Here is a 24,772-nt window from a genome sequence, read left to right as displayed (position 1 = left end):
AGGTGCCAAGTGACACTGGGGGGAGGCTGGAGGAGCAACAGCCTTGAGGTCTTCATAGGGGTACGGGGAGGAAAAACCACACTGTAAGCTCAGCTTACACTGACCTGACAGAAGGGGCGGGGCAGTGTTCTCACAGGGACTCACATTCATCAGAGTGCGTTCCTGGAGAGAGGGACCTACGAAGGGGGCTGAGGGGGCCAGAGTGCACTGACTCGTTCTGCATAGTGCTAGAATTCTATTTGATTAAAGCACTGGCTTTTCAATAGTTAAATGCAACCTGTCTCACATACTCATGCAATTTTTTAGACCTCCCAATCACAAAATGAAAGTGCATTGGCATGTTGGCAATGGTACCTCAAAATCCCAGAGAACGGAAAAATCCATGGCTTTTTCCTCCTCGGCCCGAGGCACTGTCTTCCTGGGTATACTTCCATAGGGCATGCCCATCAGTACCTGTGCAGGGACAGACGCTGCACTTAGATACGGGAAAATACAGACACACGGAGACTTCCCTTCTCAGAACAGGACACGCTCGCTTTCTTCTCTAAACAACATTTATCGTATTCCTGATCTTACAAGTAACATACTTACTGTAGACAATGTGGGTGGTACTGTACAAGGAGGGTAAAGGGGGATGAATGGTGGTGGAAGGAGACTTGGCCTGGGTTGCCGAGCAAACAACACAATATACAGATGGCGTACTATAGAATTACACACCTGAAACCCATATTAGTTTAATTAACCAATGTCACCCCGATACATTTAATAAAAAGAGAACAAAAAACAAAGAAAATGTGAAAAAGTACAGAGAGCACTTAGAAAATGACCTGCCATCTCTCCATCTTAAAGATAATGACTATTAGGTAGTCCCGTGCTTCCTGTCCATTGTTTTTTGAATTTCATACATATTGCAGCCTGGTTATTTAGCTTAACACTCTTTTATGACCAGTTCCCAGTACCATATAGCATTCTCAAAACACAGCGACTTCGGAATATCTAACCGCATATATGTAGCATAAATTTAACAAATCCCCATTTTTGTTGTTTTTTAAAAAATTTTTTAAAGATTTTATTTTTAGAGAAAGGGGAAGGGAGAGAAACATCAGTGTGGGACACATAGATCAGTTCCCAATGTTCACTAGCCTCTTGCTTACCCACTGGGGACCTGGCCCACAACCCAGGTATGTCCCCTGACTGGGAAGGGAACCAGGAACCTTTTGTTTTGCAGCCCGGCACTCAAATCCCCATTTTTGGACATTAGAATAATTCTAGCTCTTCATGCGTACACGGTTCTGGTATTAATACCTTTACATTTATGCCTATATTTGCATCATTAATTATAAAAATCACAATTATATTAAATGTACATGTGATATAGGAAGGACTGACTTTTTGGTGACATCCAGTTTTCTGTTCCGAGAATGCCTCCTCCCCTTTATTTACTCGTGCTTTTACCCTGCAGTGCTTTCTTTTTTTTTTAAAGATTTTATTTATTTATCTTTAGAGGAGAGGGGAAGGAGAGAAGGAGAGAAATATCAATGTATGGTTGCCTCTCGTGAGTCCCCTGCTGGGAACTGGCCTGCAACCCAGGCATGTGCCCTGACTGGGAATCGAACCACGATCGTGTGGTTCATAGGCCTGCGCTCAATCCACTGAGCTACACCAGCCAGGGCCTTATCCTGCAGTGCTTTCTAATGCTCCTCAGAAAAAATTTTCTAACGCGTTAAATTTGTTAACAGTTCTTTTACAGGTTTACTACTCTGGTGAGTGTGAGAATTTTGAATTTCATTTCACACTGGATTATACGCAGTATAGAAAATGCTGCCGATGTTAGCTTATTTAAAATTACCTGGCCGTCTCAATGTGCTCTTCCATTAATTCAAGTAACTTTTGGTAGACCTGTTGGGATTTGGGGAGGGATACAATAACATCACTGCCAAACTAAAGTAATTTTGTATTTTTTTCTACAAAATGTGTAAGTTTAATTTTCTTGACTTACTACATTGGGTAGAAATTTCAAAATAATATTTAAAAGTAGTAGAGCCCTGGCTGGTGTAGCTCAGTGGATTGAGCCCAGGCCTGTGAAGCAAAGGGTCGCTGGTTCGATTCCCAGTCAGGGCACATGCCTGGGTTGCAGGCCAGGTCCCCAGTAGGAGGCACATGAGAGGCAACCACACATGGATGCGTCTCTCCCTCTCTTTTTCCTTCTCTTCCCCTCTCTCTAAAAATAAATAAATAAAATATTTTTTAAAAGTAGTTGAGACAGTGCACCCAACGTTGCTCTCAATTTTCAGCAACAGAAGCTTTACTATGTCACCATTAATGTATCATTACTTTTGTTTTTTATTAGGTTTACAATTTCTAGGTAATTCTCTATACTTTTGTTTGTTTTAAATTTATATTCTTATTGGGAAATATATTGTATATAAATGGTGTATATGTGTATAGTTGTTCATAACAAAAGAAAATTAACCCTGTGTATCTACTACCTAGTTGAAGAAATAGAGCCTTCATAGGCTCTGTTATAAACTGAGCCTTTATGATGCCCTGGGTATGCCCTCCCTGATCCACAGAGGCTGTGAGATAATAAATGCTTGTCGTTTTCAGCAAAATTTTGGGGGGTATTTTGTTACATAGCCGTAGATTACTAATACAAACCCAAATATCAAGAAAGAAACAATAAGAGTAAAAATCAATGTCATAGAAAATAAAGATACATGGGACAAAGACCTAAATATGAACATTTACAATAGCTATATGTATAATAGTCCCAAACTGGGAACAACCCAAATGCCCACAACTGGTGAATAGACAACAAACTACGGTACATCCATACAATGGAATACTACTCAGCAATAAAGGAACAAACTATTGATACATGCAACAACATGGCTGAATCTCAAAAACACTGTGCTAAGTGAAAGAGGCCAGACACAAAACAACTGCATTCGGCATGATTCTATTTCTATTTCTTCCCTTTCCCCTTCTCTCCCTCAAAATCAATAGATAAAAATTAAAAAGGGAATCAACAAATCCAAAGTTGTTCCTTTTTTTAGAATATAAAGGTGTCTTTTTAAAAAAAGATTTCTTTTTAAATGTATTTTTAGAGAGAAGGTAAAGGAGAGAGAAAGAGACAGAGAGAGAAACATCAACGCATGGTTGCCTCTCACAGGCTCCCAACAGGGGACCTGGCCTGCAGCCCAAGCATGTGCCCTGAATGGGAATCGAACCAGTGGCCCTTTAGTTTGCAGCCGGTGCTCAATCCACTGAGCCACACCAGCCAGGACTAAAGTTGAAAGACAAAACTTTGATGTAAATGAGGGAAAAATCACACTGTAATGCAAAAGGGGCTATAGTTTCAGATACACAATTGATTTGAAAAGGCAAGAAACTATTTATAACTTTAAGCCACTACATTTAAAAATATAAGTTGAATGGCAAGTTCAGGAGAGTGATTACATGTGAGGGTTATGGAGATAATACAATTGGGAGAAATAGAGGACTTCAGTGTATACACAATGTTTTTAATGCTTAAAATTAGTGGTAGACAAATGGGCTCCTTCTTTATTTCTTTCCACACGTCTGAAATATTTTAATAGTTATTCTTAGAGGAAGTATGGATATTAGGCTTACCGACTGAATGCTGTCTATGTGATCCCTAGAACGGAGCTTCTGAACTATTTTGAAGATGTAATTTAATTAATTAATGTAACCAGCAATTATCAACTTTTGCTGCATATTAGAATCACCAGAGGAGTTGTATGAGTCATCTAATGTTTTATGACAAATTACCCTAACACTTAAAAACTTGAAACAAGCACATTTGTAACTTCAAGTTCCTGAGGGTCAGGAACCTGGGTGTGACTTAGCTGGGTTCTCTGCTCAGGGTCTCTCACAGGCTGCATTCAGGGGTCTGCCAGGGCTGGGGTCTCACCTGAAAGTCTGGCTGGGGAAGGACCTAATTCCAAATGCTCTCATGTGGTTGTTGGCAAGATTTAATTCCTCATTGGGTGGTGGACTGAGGGCTTCTGTTCTTTGCTGGCTGTCTGAAGGCCACACTCAGTTCCTTGTCAGGTGGGCCTCTTCTGTCTGGTGGGTTGCTTTATCAGAATATGCAAGCCAAGAAGGGGATCGAAAGAGAATGCCAGAAAAATGGAAGTCACGGTCTTCTATAATTGACTCGTGACAGCCTTTGGTTACAGTCTGTTAAAAGCAAGCCACTAGTTCTGCCTGTACTCGATGGGAGGGCTTCATACCAGGAGGTGGGGATGATTGGGGACAATTTCAGGTATCTGCCTACCACAGGAGCCTTTAATAGGAGGATGCCACAACCTGAGTCTCAGAGAGTCACATTCAATTAATCTGAATTAACTGGTGTGGGCCTAGGACCTGGTCGTTTTTTTGCAAACTCCACACATCATTTCCACAACCAGCCAATGTTGAGACAAGAAGTACATGAAAGTAGGGCCCTGACCGCCAGCTTTGGCAGCGTAACTTCCCTAGGGATCGTGTGGACATCCTGGGCTCTGCAGGCCATTGTCATTAAAGCTGAACAAGATTCACTCTAGCATTCGGAGCTGTTTAGTTCCATTAAAGTGGTATTCACAATTTGTGGGAAAGAAATAGAAGTATGAGGAGAAATTCCGTTCAAGTTGTCTAACGTTTGAGCACTTCTAATATTCTTACTCCCAGACCCTCTGATTTACCGTGGGCAGCCTTGAGACATCCGTTAGCCATGGGAATAGCCGATCATCAGGCTTAGGCTGAAAACCCTTGGGCCCTGAAGTTATCTGTGTCTTTGACCACCAGGGCAATTTGCAGTGACTTTGGATGTGTGTGACTCCCATGTGGCCAATTAGCCATTTCTTCACTAAGAAGGCACCTTGGGACACCTGACATCCTCAACTGCTGTTTTTAGAGCTGTCAACAAGTCTTGTCTGTTCTACTTTTAATTCCTTTCTTTTAATCCATTCCCATTGGTCACACCCTGACCTGGGACTGAGGTATTTAGTATCAGCCTTTTGATTTGCCTTTGCCTCTCTCCCTCTCTCTCCTAGCTGTCCCTCCCCGCTGCCCAGGGCTCCTCATTCCAACCAGCCCCGCCCCTCTCTCCTTCCCCCCCACCTACACCCACACAACTTTCCCTGATCAGCATCCAATCAAATCAAGACGCTTTTGCTTGGGCAGTTCCGGTGGCGACCGCTTCATTGGAACACACCAATCAGTAAGTTTTCATTGTCCCAAACAAACAATCCCCTTGATATGAAATACTTATAAATGATACCAACTCACATAAATTACATAATATTTAATGTTTCCTTTTAGAAAAAAAAGTAAGTGCCCTCGAAGTGATTCAACTTCCCCATAAGACTGCCTGTCTGAAGCGCTGTATAGCAAACTTCCAGCGATGTGTCCTAGGCCTGCAGAATTTAAATGTGTTCTCTTCTCATGGAAAAAAATTCATTTGGAATAAACACACCCAGGAAGAAAACAAAGGCTCTGTGAAGGTAAGTTTCCCCCGTGGTTTCCGACAACACTTTTCCTGTGGGGAGAACCGGGCTCGGTGGAAGAGCTTTGGCATACACTTGCTGGGAGGTTAGAAAACTCTCCTCTCCCCGTGGGAGAGGGATAGTGGCCCCAGGACACAGGACTACATGGACTCATAACCCTGGATTTCCAGCTCTGTCTACAAAGGGGTTGGAAGGCTAGTTAATGACATCTTTGTCACTACATGTTTTTAAGTCACGTAGAAAAGAATTCAGTGGTTTTGTAATGTGACATGCCTTTGCTCCCAATACACCATCAACCTCTTCCAAGTGATCTGATTTCATTCACATTACATGGACGTCCTTTTAGTTTTCTAAAAAAATGGACTTGCAGAAATGTTTCTCAAGGATGGGACTACACATAGAATTGACTCCAGTAAAACAGGGATCAGTAAACTATTGTAGAGCCAATTAATAAACCTAGAAAGAAGAAAATACTGAAGATACTGAATACAGACAGATTGTTACCATGAAGTAAATCCGCTGTGCACCCAGCACCGGCACCATGCATCTCAGGCAGGACATTGCAAGGTGTGTGCTCAGTGCTTCATGGACCAGGGGTGCCCTTGGAAAAGATGCTAGGCCACTGCTCTGAAGACTTGGGGGCTCATTCACATGAATTTGCTGTGTAACTTTGCACAAGTCACTTATTCATCTTTTTATCTCTCAATTGCCCATTTATAGGTAAGGATCTACTTATATCAACAATAAGATTACACTTGAAAGAATAGTGAGGGCTGCTATTTAAATTCAATATTTTTAGGTAATACATTATGATATAATGCATTCTATGCCTCTCTCTCTCTTTTTGTTTTTAGTGTAAAAGAGAAAAAACTCACTGCAATAGTAATTCTCCACTGATCTTAAAGTAAAATAAGACGTAGAAAAATGTGGGGTCCACCTCATAATTCAGAAACACAAATATTTTAGTTCCATTTTGGGGGTGTGGGTACTGAGCTATCTGGTTATCGATGTGAGTATAGAATCCATCATGAATGACTGAGTCTTTGTAAAACAGAGAGATTTAATATAAATGAAGACGGTAGTCATGATAAGCCTCAACACCACCCAGAGTTATAAGGAGTTCTTTTCTTACCTCTGGGATTATGACTAGACCAAATATCAAGCCAAAAAGGACCAGGTTAACGCCATACATCCATCGGAGAAAGATGAAATATGACGCCACTGACGAACCAAAGTGACCTGGAGAGAGAAAAGATGGTAGGACTTTAGCGTTGCAGGAGGAGGAAGTGAACGCCAGGAAGCACTTTCTGTGTGTGACGGATCCAATCTCCGCATTTGCCTGTGGCCTGGACATCCTGGTCTCCATGTTCTCTTTCCAAATAACTAGCCTGAGGCTCTACGGGCTTCATGGGTCTGCCTAACTTCCCATAATCATAAAGTCAAGAAACACTGTCAGTATTTGTCTAGCTAGTCCAGAGCCCGTCCTTTTTCCTAGTACAGCAGGATCTCCAAAATAGTCCAATCAGATGGTCAAACACACAGTCCCAGCCCTTGCAAAACTCTCCAGTAACCCAGCTAAAAACAGTGACACCAAAATACTCACTTTCAATGTCCTTGATCTTCATTTCCCAGGGAATACACTGAGTCTTGAAATTATGAAAGTCTCTCTTAAACTTGACCCATTTCTGAAATTAAACAGGTAATACTCTCAGTTCATTAACACGCTGCCTTGGGGCCCGGAGGGGCCTGTGGAGGTGCAGGTTGACATTGACATGTCAACAGGAGGTCGACCTGTGGGCGAGGCTGGAGTCAATGAGCCCAGGCTGCCAGAGGTGGATATTAAATCTTCACTTTAAGTTGGGGGTGTGGAGTGAGGGAGAAGTCGGGGCAACCCAATACCTTACCTCTGTCTACAGGGCTGATAACATTTCTCGATTGGACAATTTTTATCTGAATTTAGAAATGTTGTGTATAGTTTGGGGGACTGACTCGGGTAGCAACCTGTGATACAACTTCTTCTACCTTAAAATAAAGATTCAGGGGAAAAAAGAAACCTCACAACTTTCACACCCACGATTGGCAGACAATCAAGTGTCTAAATCTGATAGGAATTGTTGCGAAACCACGATGCTGATAGAACCGGTAGAGGTGTCAGCTCATAGCCTCCCATTCTTCTGGGGAGATGATAGCCTGCTTTGTTCTTGTTTTGGTTTGTTTTTTTTTTCTGAAAAAGACATTAGGAAGACATCCTGCCCCTTTCCACAGTCTTTGCCCACCTCCAATACCCAGAGTCTGCCTGTCTGCGGGCGGGGGGAACATCTGTCAAGTCTTCAGGGGGCTGCTTTCCAATACCCCCTCCACCCCCTGGTGATAAATCCATTTGGAATTTTGCAAATTCATAGAAAACAGCAAAGGGGAGTAGGCAGAAGATCCTGAGATCAGTTTCTACAAAGCTCTTCTAAGAACTTGTTCAGGAAGGAAGTAAGATTTTTCCTTGTCAATTCACTAAGGATGAAAGGGAACATTTGAAGGAGTCAGGCAGGCTTCCAGACCTGAAGGTTTTGACCACATCCTAACTGGGTGGGTACTAAATAAGGGAGAAAAGCACTCGTCAGAAGAGGGAAATGGTCACAGAGGCAAAGGAGAAGAGGCGTCCATAAGGAAAAGATTGGTTAGTAATAATGCCCAGCTATTTCTATGACAGGTAGAGAAGGATGTGGAGAATGGCAGGCAGTGGCCATTGGGCACCTCAGTCCTATTGCTTCCTCTACTTTTCTTTTTTTAAAATTTTTATTTATTTATTTAAGATTTTATTTATTTATCTTAGAGGGGAAGGGAAGGAGAGAGAGAGAGAGAGAAATATCAATGTATCGTTGCCTCTTGTGTGTCCCCTACCGGGAACCAGGAACTGGCCTGCAACCCAGGCATGTGTCCTGACTGGGAATCGAACCGCGATCGTGTGGTCCGCAGGCCCGTGCTCGATCCACTGAGGTACACCAGCCAGTGCTGCTTCCTCTACTTTTCTTAGTTCTGATTCCATGTTCAAAAGTCCTCTTTGGCTTATTTGGCTTCCTGTTTAGTCTGTCTATAAGGAAAGCATTTGCCCATTACCTGGGCTCTCAGTATTTTGGTTTCTATGGCAGTAATTTTTCATTGCAAATGAATAGATTGGAATTGGGATTATAGTTCAGCTTTCCATATAACCAACTCTACTAAAAGGAAAAGGCCTTGCTGATCTGGACTATAGATTTCCCAGTTCTTGTGTCACTTATTTCTCCTTGTAAATTAATAACCCAGCATCTGGTTTTATATATCAGTCTCATAAGCTTTATTAATGTGAGTTCTTCCCCCAGATGGATCTCCTATCAGGTTGCTGATAAAATCAGTACAAACTATAGGCTTGCAAGGCTGAGGCCAATGCTGGTAACGAAGCTGCCCAGTGAGGCCCCTGGAGGCAAAACCTGCCACTTGGTCACTTGGCAACTGTCTGACAGCCCCTCAGGCCTGCAGGTATCTCCTCCTGAACAGGATGCCCTGGAGGTGGAGCAGAAGCAGGGGGAGCCCTGAGAGAAGCTTTGCCTGCAAGCTCTTATCCTTCATTGACTCAGAGAATCAGGAAACTGGGCAGGAGAACACCCCCACACCCTTGCTCAGAGCTCGGTGAAGTGGTAGCTGCTGCCCCAGGTCGGGGTTACTATGACAGTCGTTCCTGTCATCTGGCTCTCCAGCTACACAGGAAAAAAGGTTTCAAATAGGGACTGGACAAGGCACAGGTGAGCTATACATCTTGTCTGTGAATGACACCCAAATAGCTAAGAACAACCAAAGAGGCCTGAGAAATTGCACCGCAGAACCAGGGAAAAGGGACAGCACTCTGAAATTTTTGGAAGGTGTTTCCTCTAGGACACGAACACATTTGGAGAAATGATTGGGCATTCTTAATAGGACACAAGAAATGTGGCTTCTAGGGTAAAGGATGCAAATTTGAGATGAAAAAGAATATAGGCGAAGTGTAGAAGGCTTACAAGGTAGCAAAAAGTTCAGTAATAGAATGAAAATAAACATTATATTGTAATTGAGATAGAAGAAAATTGATTGATCTTGAGAATACACCTGAGAAATTTCAGCGAATGCAAAGAGAGAGAGAGACAGACAAAGAACAGAGAATTAACAGCAATGACAGAAGATAAACACAGAGGACAGAGGACGGGCAGGAACCCTTTTCTAAGGAAGAAGGTAGAACTGTTTGAATAGAGACAGGATTGAACAAAGTCACTTATCAAAGACATAGGAGAAGAGCACACTCCTCAGGTGGAAAGAAAAGATGAGTGTGCAGTTGTTAAGTGGTAGTTTCTAAATAAAATTAATAAAATGACCCATAGATCGTTGTTAGAAAATTAAAACTGAAAAAGGAGAAAAAAAAATAACATTAGGAGCAAAAAATTCAAACCCATTATATATAGAGAGTAATTACAAAGATTATGGGACAACCATCTGTAACTTTCTGGTAATACATATGAAGATCTTATAAAATGATCTCGTTTGGGGAAGAATATCAAATATCAAAATGGCCCCAAGAAAAAGTTAAACTTGAATACACCAATAACCAGGGAATACATAAAAAAGTCATCAAGGCAGTCTATAAAAATGGATGATTGATCAAACAATATGTAGCGTTTGGAAAATGAGATCCCAGTGGTTTTAACATTGTTAATTTTATGAGTTGAGGTCCTGAATGGAGGAGAAACAAGTTTCAAATGTGTTGGAACCCTCACGTCCAAGTGTAGAGAAACTGACAGTATCCAGTGGGTTGCCCTTCCTGGATGAATTGGAAGGGTCTGCGGACCTCACGCTCAGGATTCTGGGGCAGCCGGACTCGGAGAGAGCGGTGAGGGTTGGGAGGTGCCTGCGGTAGTCACCCAGATTCGGAAGTTTGCAATCTCTGCACCACACACCTTAGCCATCAGCATCTTATAGGCGTAGAGTCGCTTGCCTTTCCCCTTTCCCAAGGCTCCTTCATACTTCTCCACAAATTCTTGGGCCTCCCTGGTTAAAAAAAAAAGGGGTGGGGGGTAGGGGTAGGAATTCAATTAACACCCAGCCAAAAGAAATCTGAACGCTGAGGGTGCCTATGTGGCTGAAAACCGTGTTTTTACACTCCTAGTTGAGTATAAGGTAAGTTCCGTGAAGGAAGGGCATGTTGTCCGTTTTCGTCCCCACATTCCCAAATGTAAGCACAGTGCTTGCTGCAGGGTGGGCACCTGTAGGCAGAATTTTGGCCCCTGTGATTTCGCCCCCTGGTGGTACACTCATGAATGGCAAAAGGGATTTTGCAGATGTAATATTACAGACTTGAAAATAGGGACGTGATTTTGGATTACGCGGAAGGGGCCACTGTAATCACATGAGTGCTTAAAAAACAGAAGAGGACAGCAGAAGAATCAGAGACAGAGAGACGTCAGGGGAAGAAGGGGAAGTCAAGGAAAGCCGAAGCAGGACAATTTCTGATGCTCTATTGGTCGGCCCCGAGTGGAAAGCAAGAGAAGAAAATGAATTCTGCCCCAAGCCAGTGGGCTTTGAAGAGGACCCCGAGCCTCAGCTGGGAACTGCAGCCCTGCCGATACTTGGTTTTAGCCTGGTGAGATCCTGAGCAGAGGCTCCAGCCGTGCAGAACCGCGAACAAACCAGTGAGCGCTGTATAAAACAAGCTTGTGAGTTGTTACAGCAGCGATAGAAGAGGAATACGGCATTCAGTGGATATGCACGGACTGCGTGAATGTTGAATGAATAAGTGAGTGAACAAGGAAGGCTGGATGAGAAATACATGGATCCGTGAACTATTCTGGAGTAGGGTGCTGGAGGTGGCGAGGGCTGGCCCCTGAGAACCTATTGTTAGCCATTCAGGAACGTGGCCGACCATTTGTGGAAACGTTGGTACCTTGAAATTGGCTTTGGGGGGAGCATTTAGACCATGGAAATCAGCAAATGCCACAAAAGCAGGGCTCCCCCATCCTGTCCCCTGGAGAACCAATTTACCAGCAGCTACTGGACAAACCCAAACAAGCGGAGGAAGAATGCAGTCAGTCCATTCTCCGGGTGGATGCTGGAGGCATGTGGAGCTGTGTGTCTCGCTGCTACCGCTACAGCTCTCACTGCAGCCACTCAATACACGGAACCTCCGCCGTCTCCCATGTACGGGCCATCGACACGTGTCAAAGTCACATTCTAACCTGGGATTAATCCCAAGGCTGGTTGTCAGGCGGTTGTATTAGGATGTCTCCACCATGTGTCAATACATACATTTTTTTGAAATGTGTCAACTTTTTAAAAAAAGGTTTTATTTATTTCTAGAGAGAGGAAGGGAGGAAGAAAGATGGAGAGAAACATCAATGTGTGGTTGCTTCTTGAGCACCCCCAACTGGGGACCTGGCTCCCAACCCAGGCATGTGCCCCGACTGGGAATCGAACTGGTGACCTTTGGATTTGCAGACCAGTGCGGGAGGAGACTTCTGTTTGCTGGGGAGACCTGCCCCGGTGAGAAAGTGAGAGAGACATTATTTCCAGCATTTCGGGCCTCAGGCACTTCTCACCTCCACCAAGGGCAGACACTCCTCCCTCCTGCCTTTTGGGGGGAACAGGAGGTATGTCAGATTTCTGCTCTGGGCAGCTGAATAGCCCTGGGGGGATTTTGTGGTCCTTGAGACTTCCAGCCAGCTGGAGATCTCCTTTCTATAGCATTGGGCCTGCTCTTTTTCCACTGTTAATAAAAGATGTGTTCGCTGACACCTGAGCGGGAGGCGGCTCTGCAGGAGTAACAGATGGCCCGGTGCTCTGGCTGAGCGGGCGAAGAAGCAGGCCCCGAGGGAGTGGGGATGGGGACTCAGACAAATGGAAGACAGCCACTGCCCCGAGCCGGACCCACAGCCCAACTTGTAGCCATTTGATCTGATACTTAAAATATACTTTCCACATGTACTCAATATAAAAATTATTAACGAGATATTTTACATTCTTTTTGCTCTGTCTTCAAAACCTGCTGTTCGTCTTGCGTCACGTGTGATAATTTAAATTCAAATAAGTTAATACAAACAAGAAATTCGGCTTCTCAGTCACATTGAGTGCTTTTGAAGTGCTCAACAGACACACGCGGCCACTTGGTTAGTGCAGAGTTAGAGCATTTTTGTCACTCTGGAAAGCTCTGTGGGTCAGCGCCCACCTGCAGGCGCCCAGGAAGGTGTATTTTCGTGCAGCTGCAGAGGAGGCAACGTAATGATTTGCAGACGGTGGAGCAGGCTCTGCCAGAACCCCTGTCAGGGTCTGCACCGCATTTGTGCAGCCGGCGTCTTTGCTATGCTCTTGGGTGCAAACAGAGTTGAAATTAAACCGCCAGCCCTGGGTGAGTGGCTCAGTTGGCTGGAGCGACATATCCATACACCAGAATGTCGCAGGTTCGATGCCCAGTCAGGGCACACACTTAGGTTGCCGGTTCAAGACTCTGACTGATGTTTCTCCCCCACATTGATGTTTCTCTCTGTGTGTCTCTCCCTTCCTTTGTTTAAAGTCAACGAACAGGTCCTTGGGTGATGATTTAAGAGAAAACCACCAATTTTTTCTACCGAATAAAAGGGAAGGCAGTTGACTTGAGCCATCAGAAAACTCAGGTGTGAGAGGAGCCAGGGAAAATGGCTCAGGCAGAGGAAAGGGGGAAGGGGGTGTTGCCCCCAACTGCAGCAGAAATGCAGAGGAAAGACTTGGGGGGAATGGAAATGTTGGATGGGAATTTTTTTTTTATGGAAAACCAGAAGTTAAGCCATGTGATGCCTGCTCTTATCTCAAAACTGCGGTTGAGACACAACATGCTTGGTGGGCCAGCTGTCACAGGGAAGCCAGCGAGGCGGCTGAGTTGAAACCAGGGCTGGGGGACCTAGGCACAAGGCTGGCACAGTGTTCGTGGAGCAGCACTGCAAACGTGGCCCTGTGTTCGCCACTCGTGAGGGCCTGAGGCAGACCCCCTCCCTGCTCTCCACAAGTGTGAGGGCGCTGCATGTGGAGAGACTGGGTGCTTAAAACACAAGAACGGCCTGAACCTGTTCAGGTGGGGGGGGTCATAGAAAGCCCCCCAACCCCGAAGGCACGTCTGTGCTGGGTTGTGAGGGAAGTGCAGAAGCCACCACATAAGATGGGGGTGAGACAGAGGGTGCAGCCAGGCAGTGGAAGGGTTGGGCATGGACTGAAGCACCGTGACTCTATCTGTCTGGCCAGGCCCTGCTCCATGCTGGCCAAACAGCAGGGCCTCTGTCCACAGTCACAGCCTACGCCCGTCCTGGCTATAATGGCAACCCCCCTCAGCACTGTGCTGGTGCTGGGACTGGAGGGGACCAAAGCAGGTGGGAGGGCAAATCTTCCTTCCTGCCAAACCCCGCTGGGGCAGAGAAGACGAAGGCACTACCATGCCCATCAGGAGTGGAGGCTTTGGGACATCGAGAGGCCCCGCCTGACCACCACCTGCTCACCTGAGCTCCGTAAGCTTCTTCGCCATGGGCCAGGGCTTGTTGCGCATGGTGACAATGAGCTTCTTCTTGTCTTCCACCTGCTCCAGGATCCGGGCCAGTTCCTCCTCAGACAGGGACTCCCCACAGGAGGCACTGGAGGCCGAGGAGGACGACCTGGAGGAGAGCCAGGGTGGAGCAGAGGAGAGTGAGAGGAGACGGGTGTGGAACTAGAGGAGCCCACGGCCAGACAGATGGGCTACGAGCCCGACACTCACGGCTCTGACCACCCCTGGCAGGCCTGCCCCGGCTCCGAAGCCCTCAGTGGCTCCCACCATCTGTCTGAAGGGGATAAGGCGCTGGGAGGCGTGCCTCTGCAAATGCTATTTCTCTGAGTCCTCCCCACATACCACACTCTAACACAGTGCTGCCCAGTAGAAATATAATGCAAGCTACATACTGTAACTTTAAATGTTTTAGTAGCCACATTAAAATGGTGGGAAAGAAATGGGTAAAATTGATTTTAATAATGCCTTTCTTTTAATCTAATATATTAAAAATTATAATTTCAACATGCAGTCAATAGAAAAATTATTGAGATATTTTACATTCTTTTTTTGTACTCTCTTCAAAATTTGGTGTTCATCTTGCACTCACAGTGCCTGTCAAAGCAGACATTAAATTTTCATTAAGCATATTTGACCCGTATTTGAATTTCATGAAATTCATCATTGAGAAAGTAGGTTCACATGCCCAAACTTTGGAGACACACATTAAAAGTTTCCTGATAAACGAATCAAGCACCAGAATATCATTTTCTCCTGACATTTGCATCCGCATTGACAAAATTAGTTTGCCTTCTTTTATTTTTAAGAGAAATGCTTTGGCTTCAAAGTAAAATTGATTTTGAAACTACATATGCTGGGCCAAGTTAAGTAAATTCACTACCTCTTGTGACAACTCTGCCTTAACATCAAGTTAAAATTAAGTTAAATTGGGGATTCAGTCACACTAGCCACGTTTCAAGTGCCCACCTTGGGGCTGGTGGCTGTTGCGTGGGTCAACACCATTGCAGGGCACTTCCAGCTGCCACGAAACCCCAATTCCTGTGCGTGCTCCTCGCAGTTTCCCTCCGCCATAGGAACAGTGGCTCAGCTGAGCTGACCGAGGCCAGGTAAGGGAGGGGCTGGACAAGTGTTCTGCCAGGGCAGCCTGCTCAGCAAGGTTGGTCCACGGAAATACCCGGATGTGGGCTTTGACTCCTACGGGTTGTAGAGGCCAGTTTGCAGCAGTCTGCCTGGGGTTTAGTGTGTGATGAACTCCAGAAGGGCAACAGGGAAGTTGTAGGAGGGAGGTGCGGAGTGGAGGCCCGAGCCCTTGAACGCCGGGAAGCCTAGAGCACACCTCCTACACAACTCGTGACATCTGCCTTGGGGTCTTGGCACTGGGGGCGTGCCCTCGGTCGGGGGCCTTCGGCCATTGCTTGTTGCAGTCCCACCTTTGCTTCCAGAGGGCTTATTGGTATGCTTATCTTCTCCAAGGAGGAGCCCTGGTACCCAGCCCCAATCCCATCCTTTCTGATGTGCATATCGCTTTCTGCCTAGTTTTACGGTGACTGATGCCCATGTCCTGTCTCCCCTACAAGTCCCTCAGCATCCAGAGGGCAGAGCTGAGTCCTTTTCATCCCCCTTTGCCCTGCTGGGGGCACGGATGAGCCCTTACCTGCACCCCTTACTTTGTATCTGCCATCCAGACACTGGTGGTCCATTTGGGGTGGTGCAGCCTCTCTCTGAAGTTCAGGACACTCCAGGGCCCACTGACGATGCATTCAAGCTCTTTTAAGTTGTTAGGGGCACTATGCATCCTTTACCCTGTTCATGCTCATGTCCAGGGACAACCAGACAGTAGACAAAAGGCCTAACTGAGCCAAGGAGGGTGACGTGGTAACAGAAGAAATCAGTGGCCCCACTTGAGAGCCTGAGGTCTAGCTTTGTAGAGGCGGACAGGCGCCATGGACAAGGACTGAGGGTGTGAGCGAAGGGGGTGTGTTGGAACCCGGTGGTGGGGGAAGGAGTGTCGATTTCCCCGTGCTCCTGGTATCTCCAGCTGTTTCAAAAGCCTCCCCACCCATTACCGACTGGAACTCCTCAAACATCCTGAGAAGTGAGGCAAGCAGAAGGGGGAGGCAAAGAGGGAACTGTCCCATCAAGACCGGGAGCAAAACATGAGACTAAAATCCTGACTCGATGATTCTGTGAGCTGGTTCCCATTGCTAACCCACGTGTGCTGGTGCAAATGAACAAGAAAACAGAACAGAACAAACCCCCACTCCTAGAACTTCAGAGCTGGTGGAACCCTCGAGGGCCTTCCAGATCAGTGCTGCGTGTCGCAGGAGAGGATGCAGGTCCACACTGGGAAGAGGGTGCACTCAGAGCCTTCCAAGGAGCCCTAAATCCCATTTTGTTCACTAATCTCAGGTCCTCTGCGAGAGCTGGCATTCAGGAAAATTGGAATCCTGTCCCACCCTGCCGCCCCGTCACCTCCCCACTCGGAGCTGCCAGTTGCTCTGTGGGACGTGAGGTGTTGAGTGGAGAGTGCCCAGTGACCACTCCCCCTGATGGCCGTGATCCTCCCGGAGGTTCTGCCCCAGATGGGGAGAGGTGGGCGGGGCAAATAGGAACCGGAAAAAAGAGCAGGGGCTGCCTATTCCCAGATGGGGGGACATCAGACCCTCATGAGAAGAGGGGGAAGACCAGTAGGAGAAAGAAAGCATGTCTGAAAACACACCCGAACCAGAGCCACAACACACCTGTGTTTCTTCAGTTGCTTCCACATTTCCTCCTTCTTTGATGCCTCCTTGCCCTTCTTTGAAGGTGCTCTCTGCTCCTTGAGGGGAGCCTTCCCATCCCTCTTCCTTTTCCCCTCAAGGGTCCTCTGGGTCGTGCTCCGCTCCTGCTCCCTCAGCTCCTCCCGGTGTCTCCTGTGCTCCACCTGCTTCCTCCTGGGGGACTCTGGCCTTGGGCTGCCCCTGGGCCTATCCTTCTGGCCAGGAGGGCCTCCGCGCCTGCCTGCTGCACCCTTGGCTTTGGGGGCCTGCTTCCTGGAGGGTCTCCTTCCGAACCTGTCACCTGCAGGGGTGGAAAATGGACAGTGCCCATGGCTGTGAGAAATCAGGTGTTCAAGGTGCTTCCTAGATCTTGTTGGCTCCAAAGGCCTCTTTTGGAGCCCCTGGTCTGGGATGAGGATTAACGTCTCCTTCTTTTGACCAGTTGGCATTCCGACACAGTCTTGCCAATTCTCAGGCAGAGGTCTAGGTACATGCCTTTCTTTGTCTTGGGTGTGCAGTCCCTTGGAGTCAGAGTTGAATCATCTCCTGACCCTCAGGGTCAAGGCCATGTCTGGGCCTCTGTTTGGTAAGATGGAACCATTGAGATAGGGAGGGCCCAGCTGACGCCATTCTCCAGGGGTTTTCTCCTTTATATGCCCCTGCCTGGCATGAGGGAAAGGATAGGAGGTGAGAGCAGCAGTCAGCTCAGGTCCTGACCTCTTGACCCTCAACATGGTCGTGTGGGGCCACAGATTCAGTCAGGGGGCAGAGGAAGAGAGGGAAATGTGGGCAAGAGCCTTTGTTGTAGTTTCTGAGGGAAGGATTGAGCGAGGCAGAGTAAGCAGGGTCAGGGTTGGCTGGCTTGAATAATTTCAAAAAGACCCAGAATAGCCTACATAATGTTGAAAGACACTATCCAACACCAAGAGTTACTATCAAGCTACAGTGATCAAGACAGTGTGGTATTAGTGAGAGAATAGACAAATATACCAATAGACAAGAAGAGAGAGCCCAGAAGCAGACTCATATAGATATGAGCCTTGACAAAGGAGCCAGAGCCGTTCAGTGGAGACAGTACGTTTCACCCAATGGTGATGGACAAGCTGGACATCTGCACACAGACCTTGTACCTTTCACAAAAATTAACTCAAAGTGGATCTAAATGTAAAATGCGACATACAAAACTCCTACAAGATAACATAAGAAATCTAGGTGCTCTTGGGTTTACAAAGACATTTTGAATACGACACGTAAAACATATTCATGAAAGAAAAACTTGATAAATTGGACTTCGTTAGAATTAAAAAGTTCTGCTCTGCAAAAGTCACTGTTAAGAAAATGAAAAGACAGCCACAGGCTGGAAGAAAACATTTGCAAAACTCATATTTGACAAAGGATTTGGATCCAAAGTATACAAAGAACTATTAAAACTCAACAATAAGAAAACAAGTGCCCTTGCTGAGTGTGGCTTAGTGGATTGAGCGCTGGCCTGCGAACTGAAAGGTCGCTGGTTCGATTCCCAGTCAAGGCACATGCCTGGGTTGCAGGCCAGGCCCCCAAATGGGGACATGGCAGAGGCAACCAATCAATGTACCTCTCACTTGTCAGATGGTTCTCTCCCTCTCTTTCTCCCTCCTTTCCCCTCCCTCTAAAAATACATAAAATCTTTAAAGAAAAAGAAAGAAAGAAAGCAACTCAGTTTAGCTCTGGCTGGTGTGGCTCAGTGGACTGAGTGCTGGCCTGTAAACCAAAAAGTCACCAGTTCAGTTCCCAGTCAGGGCACCTGCCTGGGGCCCAGGTCCCCAGATGGGGGCGTCCTAGAGGCAACCGATCTCTTGCATGTTGATGTTTCTCTCTCTCTCTGTCTTCTTCCCTTCCCCTCTCTCTTAATACTAAGTAAATACAATAAAAAAAAAACCCATGACAACTCAGTTTAAAAATGGGCAACAGATTTGAACAGGCACCTCCCCAAAGAAATACACAGAGGGCAGATAAGCATATAAAAAAAGGCGAACATCATATGTCATCAGGGAACTGCGAATCAAAACAAGAAGATACTACTACATATTTATTAGCATGACTAAATCCGATACACTAACAGCATCAGTTTCTGATGTGGAACAAAGAAGCTCTCGTTTACTGCTAGCAGGTATGCAAAATGCTACAGCTCCTTTGGACAGTTTGGCGGATTCTCACAATGCTAAACATGGGTTTACCACGGACTTCAGCAATCACACTTGGAGGTATTTACACAAATGAACTGAAAAGTTACGTCCACATAAAAACCTGCCCACAGATGTTTATATCAGCTTTATTTATAATTGTCAAAAATTGGAGGCAATCCAGGTGCCCTTCAACAGGTGAATAAATAAACAAATGTGGAACATCCAGACAATAGAATATTATTCAGTAAACAGAATGTGCTATTGAGCCATCAAAAGATGTGGAGGAAACTTAAGTGCATATTTCTATGAGCAAGAAGACAATCTGAAAAGACTACAAACTGCCTGATTGCAACTAGATGACATCCTGGGAAAGGCAAAACTGCAGACAGTGGAAAAGGTCAGTGGTTGACCGGAGTGGAGGGGGGAGGGGGAGGGACGGTAGCGGGAGCACAGGGCATTTTTTAGGACATACTAGTCTGTATGATGCTGTGTGGTGGAGGCACAACATGATGCATTTGTCAAAACTCGTACAGACAACACAAACAGTGGCCCGGGACATAACCTGTCCAATGGACTTCAGCTAATTACAGTGTATTAATATTGGTTCACCAGTTGTAACCAATGGAGCACACTAATACAGGATGTTAATAATAGGGGGCTCTGCGGGGAGGGAGGAGGGAAGGACAGAAGACTGTATATGGGAACTGTCTGTATTTTCTGTGCAATTTTTCTGGACATCTGAAACTGCTCAGCTCAGGCTGAAGAATGACCGCAAGGACACAGTGAGGCTTGAGACCATCTGTCCCACGCTCGGCCTGGACACAGAGAACCCAAACTACACTTCAGTGTCTGTGCAAAACGGCTTCGTGCTATGCCCGTCTTCACTGGCACGACTTTATTTTTCCAGGAATCTCGTGCCCAGGCACACGGCTCGTTGCAGGATTTTCCCACAGGTGCATCAACACATCAACGAAAAGCACCACAGACAATTTGTTTTTGGAATGCTTTGCCTCAAAACCCTGGCCTTGCTGTACTGTGATTCTTACCCAACTCTGACCAAGCCCCCACTTTGAAAGACCTGCCTTAAAACAAATGTGAAATTCTCATTCGATTCTGACCTTACCTTCCCCTCTCTGAGACCTGCCAAAGCTTTGCCTGTAAACAATCAATCAGCTTTGGGCGCAAGCAATCAATCAGCTTTGTCATATCAACAGATTGTGTTCTTGATATTTAGGGAGCCGGCTTTCGACAATAAATTAGAGAAACATATGTTGCGTAATAAATGATGTCCTAAAGAATAAAGGCCACGGAAACAGAGAGTGATGGATGATGAGAAGGATGGCTGCAAATGCCTCACAAAGGCATTTCCATCTTGAAGGATGAACAGGTGTTTGCCAAGGGAAGAACGGGGTAGAGGTAGAGAGGGGGCTGCGGTCACTAGATCGGAGGGATTGTGAGCAAGGGAAACAGGGGATCGAGGGACCCAGTGGAAATGCTGAGGACTCTGATAGGGGTGACCCAGGCAGAGCTGGGTCTCAAGTAAGATCGGGTGCTGGGATGGAGAGAGTGCAGAGAATGGTTGCTCAGAACACAGTACACGCCTGTGGGGAGGAGGGCTGGAATCTGGAGAGGGAGGATGTGGTACTGGAGAATGTTTTGCAGGGTGTGGCAGCCTGGATGGACCGTGCCAGCAGCGCTAAAGAGACTGATGTGGGGCGGGGACACTGGCTCACGGTCACTGGAGGTCACTGTGCCCATGTGTGCTGTGGCAGCTTTGCTCGTTGTGAAGGCAAGAGGAGGCATGAAGCAAGGGTCCCACTCCACCACTAAAAATCTCCATGTCTTTGGGACACAGTTTCCAATTGCTGCTATTACTGCAGGGGCCGCCAATGAAATAACTGGTGTAAATAAGCACGCTGAAGGGTATTGAGCCCTGGCTGGCGTGGCTCAATGGATTGAATGCCAGCCTACAAACCAAAAGGTTGTTGGTTCGATTCCCAGTCACAGCACATGCCCGGGCTGCAGGCCAGGTCCCCAGTTGGGGGTGTGAGAGATGCAAATGATCAATGTTTCTGTCACACATCAGTGTTTTTCTCCCTCTGTTTCTCCCACCTTCCCCTCTGCCTAAAAATAAATAAATAAATAAATAAATAAACGAAAGAATATTCTGTTTAAAAAAAGGTATTGAGTGCTATTTACAGATTGAAAGGCAGGTTCTCATGTGTGGGGGAGGACAGGTTTCCTTTGCCCAGTCGCGCCCTAACACCTCTCTTCTCCTTCTCACCTCCTAGGGGAAAAGGGTTTTTGGTAAGACAATGTGAAGAAGGATTCTTTGAACATAATAATAATTCATCCAAGTTAGAAAGCTGGTCACTAGCAGTCAGTGGTGATGGGCTTGTCTTGTAGATGCTCTGCCCGGCTCCGGGAGGCTCGGCGCCCTCCTGGAGGGGAGACGGAGCCAGAAACAAATCCACTCCCTCCACAGACGCAGGAGCAAGTGCGAGACAGTGTGTGTCACCGCAGCGGTGGCCCCCAGGAGAGCCCTGGGACTGAGACAGATTCTCAGAGTGGGCCAGGGATTAAGGAGAAGGGTCTCCTGGGCCTTCGTCCAAGATGGACTCCATACTGCTTGAAAGGAACGGATAAGAAAGTCAATATGTATTTGACTTTCCTCTTCTGAACTCTGTATATTCTCAATCAGCTAATAAATGGTTTTCTTTTTGGTAATGAACAGTACCAGGTAGTCTGGGTACAGTTAACTGTACAGATAACGATGGGGTTGGGGAATTCAAACACTTTTTTCCAAGCTACAATTTCAATTGCAATCTCATTTCCCAACAGAATGAAGTTCATGAGGTATACAGAACGTGAGCCTGAATTTGCCCTTCAATCTTCCCCAACCTCTTCTACACAGAAATCAAGATGCCTTGAAAAATTTTTTCCCCATAGTTTTCAATGGACTCTAAACAAGGCATAATTGAGCAACTGGAAAGACAGCTGCCTCATTGGGAAGGCCTGAAAGCCCAGCACACACTCCTTACACGTAAGAGGCCTCCTGAAGTGTAAGACCTGGTTCTCCTCAGAGGAGAGAGAAGGTGGGGGGCGGGCTCAGCCTCCGACTTAGCCATCAGAACAGTCAGCACGTTCAGCCGTCATGCGGCCGAGAGGGAGCGCCAGCTGTCCTTCTCAACTAACGGAATAACGAATTGTAATTATGTTGCGAAAAGACCTTTGCATACTCAGAGATTATTTTTCTCCTTGTGGAATGTGAGCTGAAAGAACAGGACATCAGGTGCCCTCAGGGACGACTCCAGAGGAGACATGAACTGGAATCTTTGTGTAACTGGGTTCCGGATCCTTTAGCGGATCCCCATTATTTAACTTCGCTGTGTCCCTTGATCATTTGGATCCCTGAAGCAAGAATTCTGACCATTTCCTGTTCTTTCCTATGAGAAAGGGAAAATGGCAAGGGCCCAGAGGTGTGTGTGTGTGTGTGTGTGTGGCCCTCTTCAGTAGGAAAAAGTTTGTGCTTTAGGCAAAACAACTTTCCATTTCAGTCCTTCCCAAGGACCATCTGCCCACAAGCGACCCCACAAGACCAGCCCATTCAGCTGGGCTGGGGGGAGCAGGGGGGTGTAGAAGGGACAGGGACTGGAGGACCACAGGGGACTGGAGGGCAACCAAACCCCAGCATCCTGCGGGCAACCATCACCAGTGGGGCTGGGCCTCCTGTCTGCTCCGGCCACAACGAGGCACCTTTCTTGTGCTCGCTGTCATGTCTCCAGAGGGAGGTAAGGACTGGATGGGGAGGTAGGTGGCAGTAAGGAGGAGGGACAGTGACCGAGGGGCAGCTGAAGTGTCGAGATGCCGGCGCTGCCCCCACACCTCCTCCCTGCTGCCCTGAGCCTTGGCTCCTTTGCACGGCCCCTGGTCACAGAGCTGCCCCACCAAGGAGTCGGGGCCCCAGCAGTGGGGGAGCACTGGGGGACAGGGGGGAGGGGCTTGGCAGAGGAGGCAGACGGAGTGGACCTCGGGGTCAGTTCCTCCACGGACTGTGTGCCAGGGTTGGGGCCAGGACAAGTCCCTTCCCCTCAAAGTGGGGTGAGGAGATCTTTTCCACCCCCAAGTCCATCACTCCCCAAGATTCTGCTTCCTCACCTACAAGTGGGGCCCTGCCTGGGGTGGGAGGGGGAGAAAATGGCAGCGTATCCGTAATACATTTTGTGGTATGAAGTGTGGGACAGGCATCCTGTGGGTGTGGCCTTTGCCCTCCTAACGGCAGTGGAGGGCCTTCTCCCAGCCTTCTCTAGAGCAGGGCAGCCCTTCTGGGCAAAGCCCTCACTGGCTCACGCAAAAGCCGGGGCCATGTTCTGGATGGGAAGGGGGACAAACACCCAGCACTGCGGGCACTTTGTGGAGGCTAAGAGTGTGCTGGCTGGGGGAAGGGGAAGAAGGGGACTAAGTGGTAATGGGAAAATATACCATAAAGATTAAACTAAAAATAAAACAAAAAGAGCGTGCCTGCTGGAGCCAGCTGGCCTGTTGCGAGTCCAGGCTCCACCACCTGCCAGCCACCTGCAGTGGGCTTCCCTTCCCTCGGGCCGGTGAGGGTCATTGCTTCCCATGACTCACCTCAAAGTGTCACTGACTGTGGGCGTCTCCCCTGACACCTGGGGCTGGTGCAAGCCCTCTGTGCACCAGCCCCAGTGAAACCTCCTGCTTGCAGGGTTTCTTACCAAGAGAGAGGGAGGGGAGGGAGGGAGGGAAGAAGGAGGATGAAACAGCTGGTGGCTGGACGGCCAGGCTGAGCGGGCACTGCAGGCGCCCCAGGAACAAATCACACCCCCACCCCATCTCACCTGTGCCTGGAGAGCCGCTCCTTGACCTCCCTCTTGCCCCACCTCCTGCTGTAAGAGATGGACAGGGATGAATGGCTGACCTCCGGAAAGACCCCCTCCCTGGACCACCTGCACTTCACAGTGGGAACCCTCTACTGGTTTACAGCTGCCTCACCTGGAATCTGGCTCCCTGGAACTAACAATCCCCAGTCTTGACATTTCTCTGACACCCAGAGAAAATCAGGAGGTCAGAACATACCCACAACCCCCTGCCCCAGACAATCAGAAGCCAGCCAGCCAGCCAGCCAGACAGCCAGACAGAGGAATTGGCTGAGGGGATTGCTAAGAAAAGACAATTCTAACCAAGACAGCAGGAGACTGAAAGGCCTAGCGGTTCTGCCTCTGCCACTCAGTGTTTACACAGGGGTTGTGCACAGCACCTTGCACGTATTTTAAATCCCTCCAACAAACCTGCGAGGACTGGTGGCTGCCTTCATCTCACGGATGAGGGGGGAGAGGCTGGATAACCAGACCGCGGATGCTCGGCAAGCAGGGGGCAGGCCCTGGACTCAAACCCAGGTCCCTGCGTCTTGAAATACCCTTTCTACTTTGTCCCCTGCTGCTACCCAGGAACCACGGGGGGGCCCCATGGAGATGGGGGCAGACTCACCTGCCTCCCTCAGGCCCTTTGGCTGGTGGCTCATGGTCAGCAGGGCTGGCTCAGGGGGCTTGCTGGTCCACACGCACCTCTAGCCTGGGGTGATTTCCTGTCTGCATGGTGGCCGACCTCCCTTCCCAAGGGAGGGCCCAAGGGCAGCCAGGGCTCCGTGGCTAGATTGAGATTGACTGTGGAGGAAGGAGAAGTGCGGGAGAGTGGCAGGAAGGAGGAGAGGTGCGGAGTGCCCAGCCCTCCAATCCAGCCACACACTCCTCAGCTCTGGTT

General features: G+C 47.5%; 1 protein-coding gene across 1 annotated transcript in view; it reads right to left on the bottom strand.

The window, feature by feature from the left end:
• Positions 1-24,533, bottom strand: part of TMC2 (transmembrane channel like 2) — a 54,170-nt gene extending 29,637 nt beyond the window's left edge. The window contains exons 1-8 of the mRNA XM_037044306.1: positions 24,500-24,533; positions 23,851-23,898; positions 16,809-17,127; positions 14,024-14,176; positions 10,466-10,556; positions 7,114-7,195; positions 6,643-6,749; positions 355-453 (exon numbers count right to left, since the gene is read on the bottom strand). Of these exons, the coding sequence (XP_036900201.1) occupies positions 355-453; positions 6,643-6,749; positions 7,114-7,195; positions 10,466-10,556; positions 14,024-14,176; positions 16,809-17,127; positions 23,851-23,898; positions 24,500-24,533 (933 nt within the window). The remainder of the gene's footprint in view (positions 1-354; positions 454-6,642; positions 6,750-7,113; positions 7,196-10,465; positions 10,557-14,023; positions 14,177-16,808; positions 17,128-23,850; positions 23,899-24,499) is intronic.
• Positions 24,534-24,772: the final 239 nt, after the last annotated feature.

The sequence above is a fragment of the Sturnira hondurensis genome, unplaced genomic scaffold, assembly GCF_014824575.4.
Source record: "Sturnira hondurensis isolate 20B ecotype Veracruz unplaced genomic scaffold, ASM1482457v3 Scaffold0004136, whole genome shotgun sequence".
Classification (NCBI taxonomy): domain Eukaryota; kingdom Metazoa; phylum Chordata; class Mammalia; order Chiroptera; family Phyllostomidae; genus Sturnira; species Sturnira hondurensis.
This window is presented reverse-complemented; position numbering and strand designations above follow the sequence as displayed.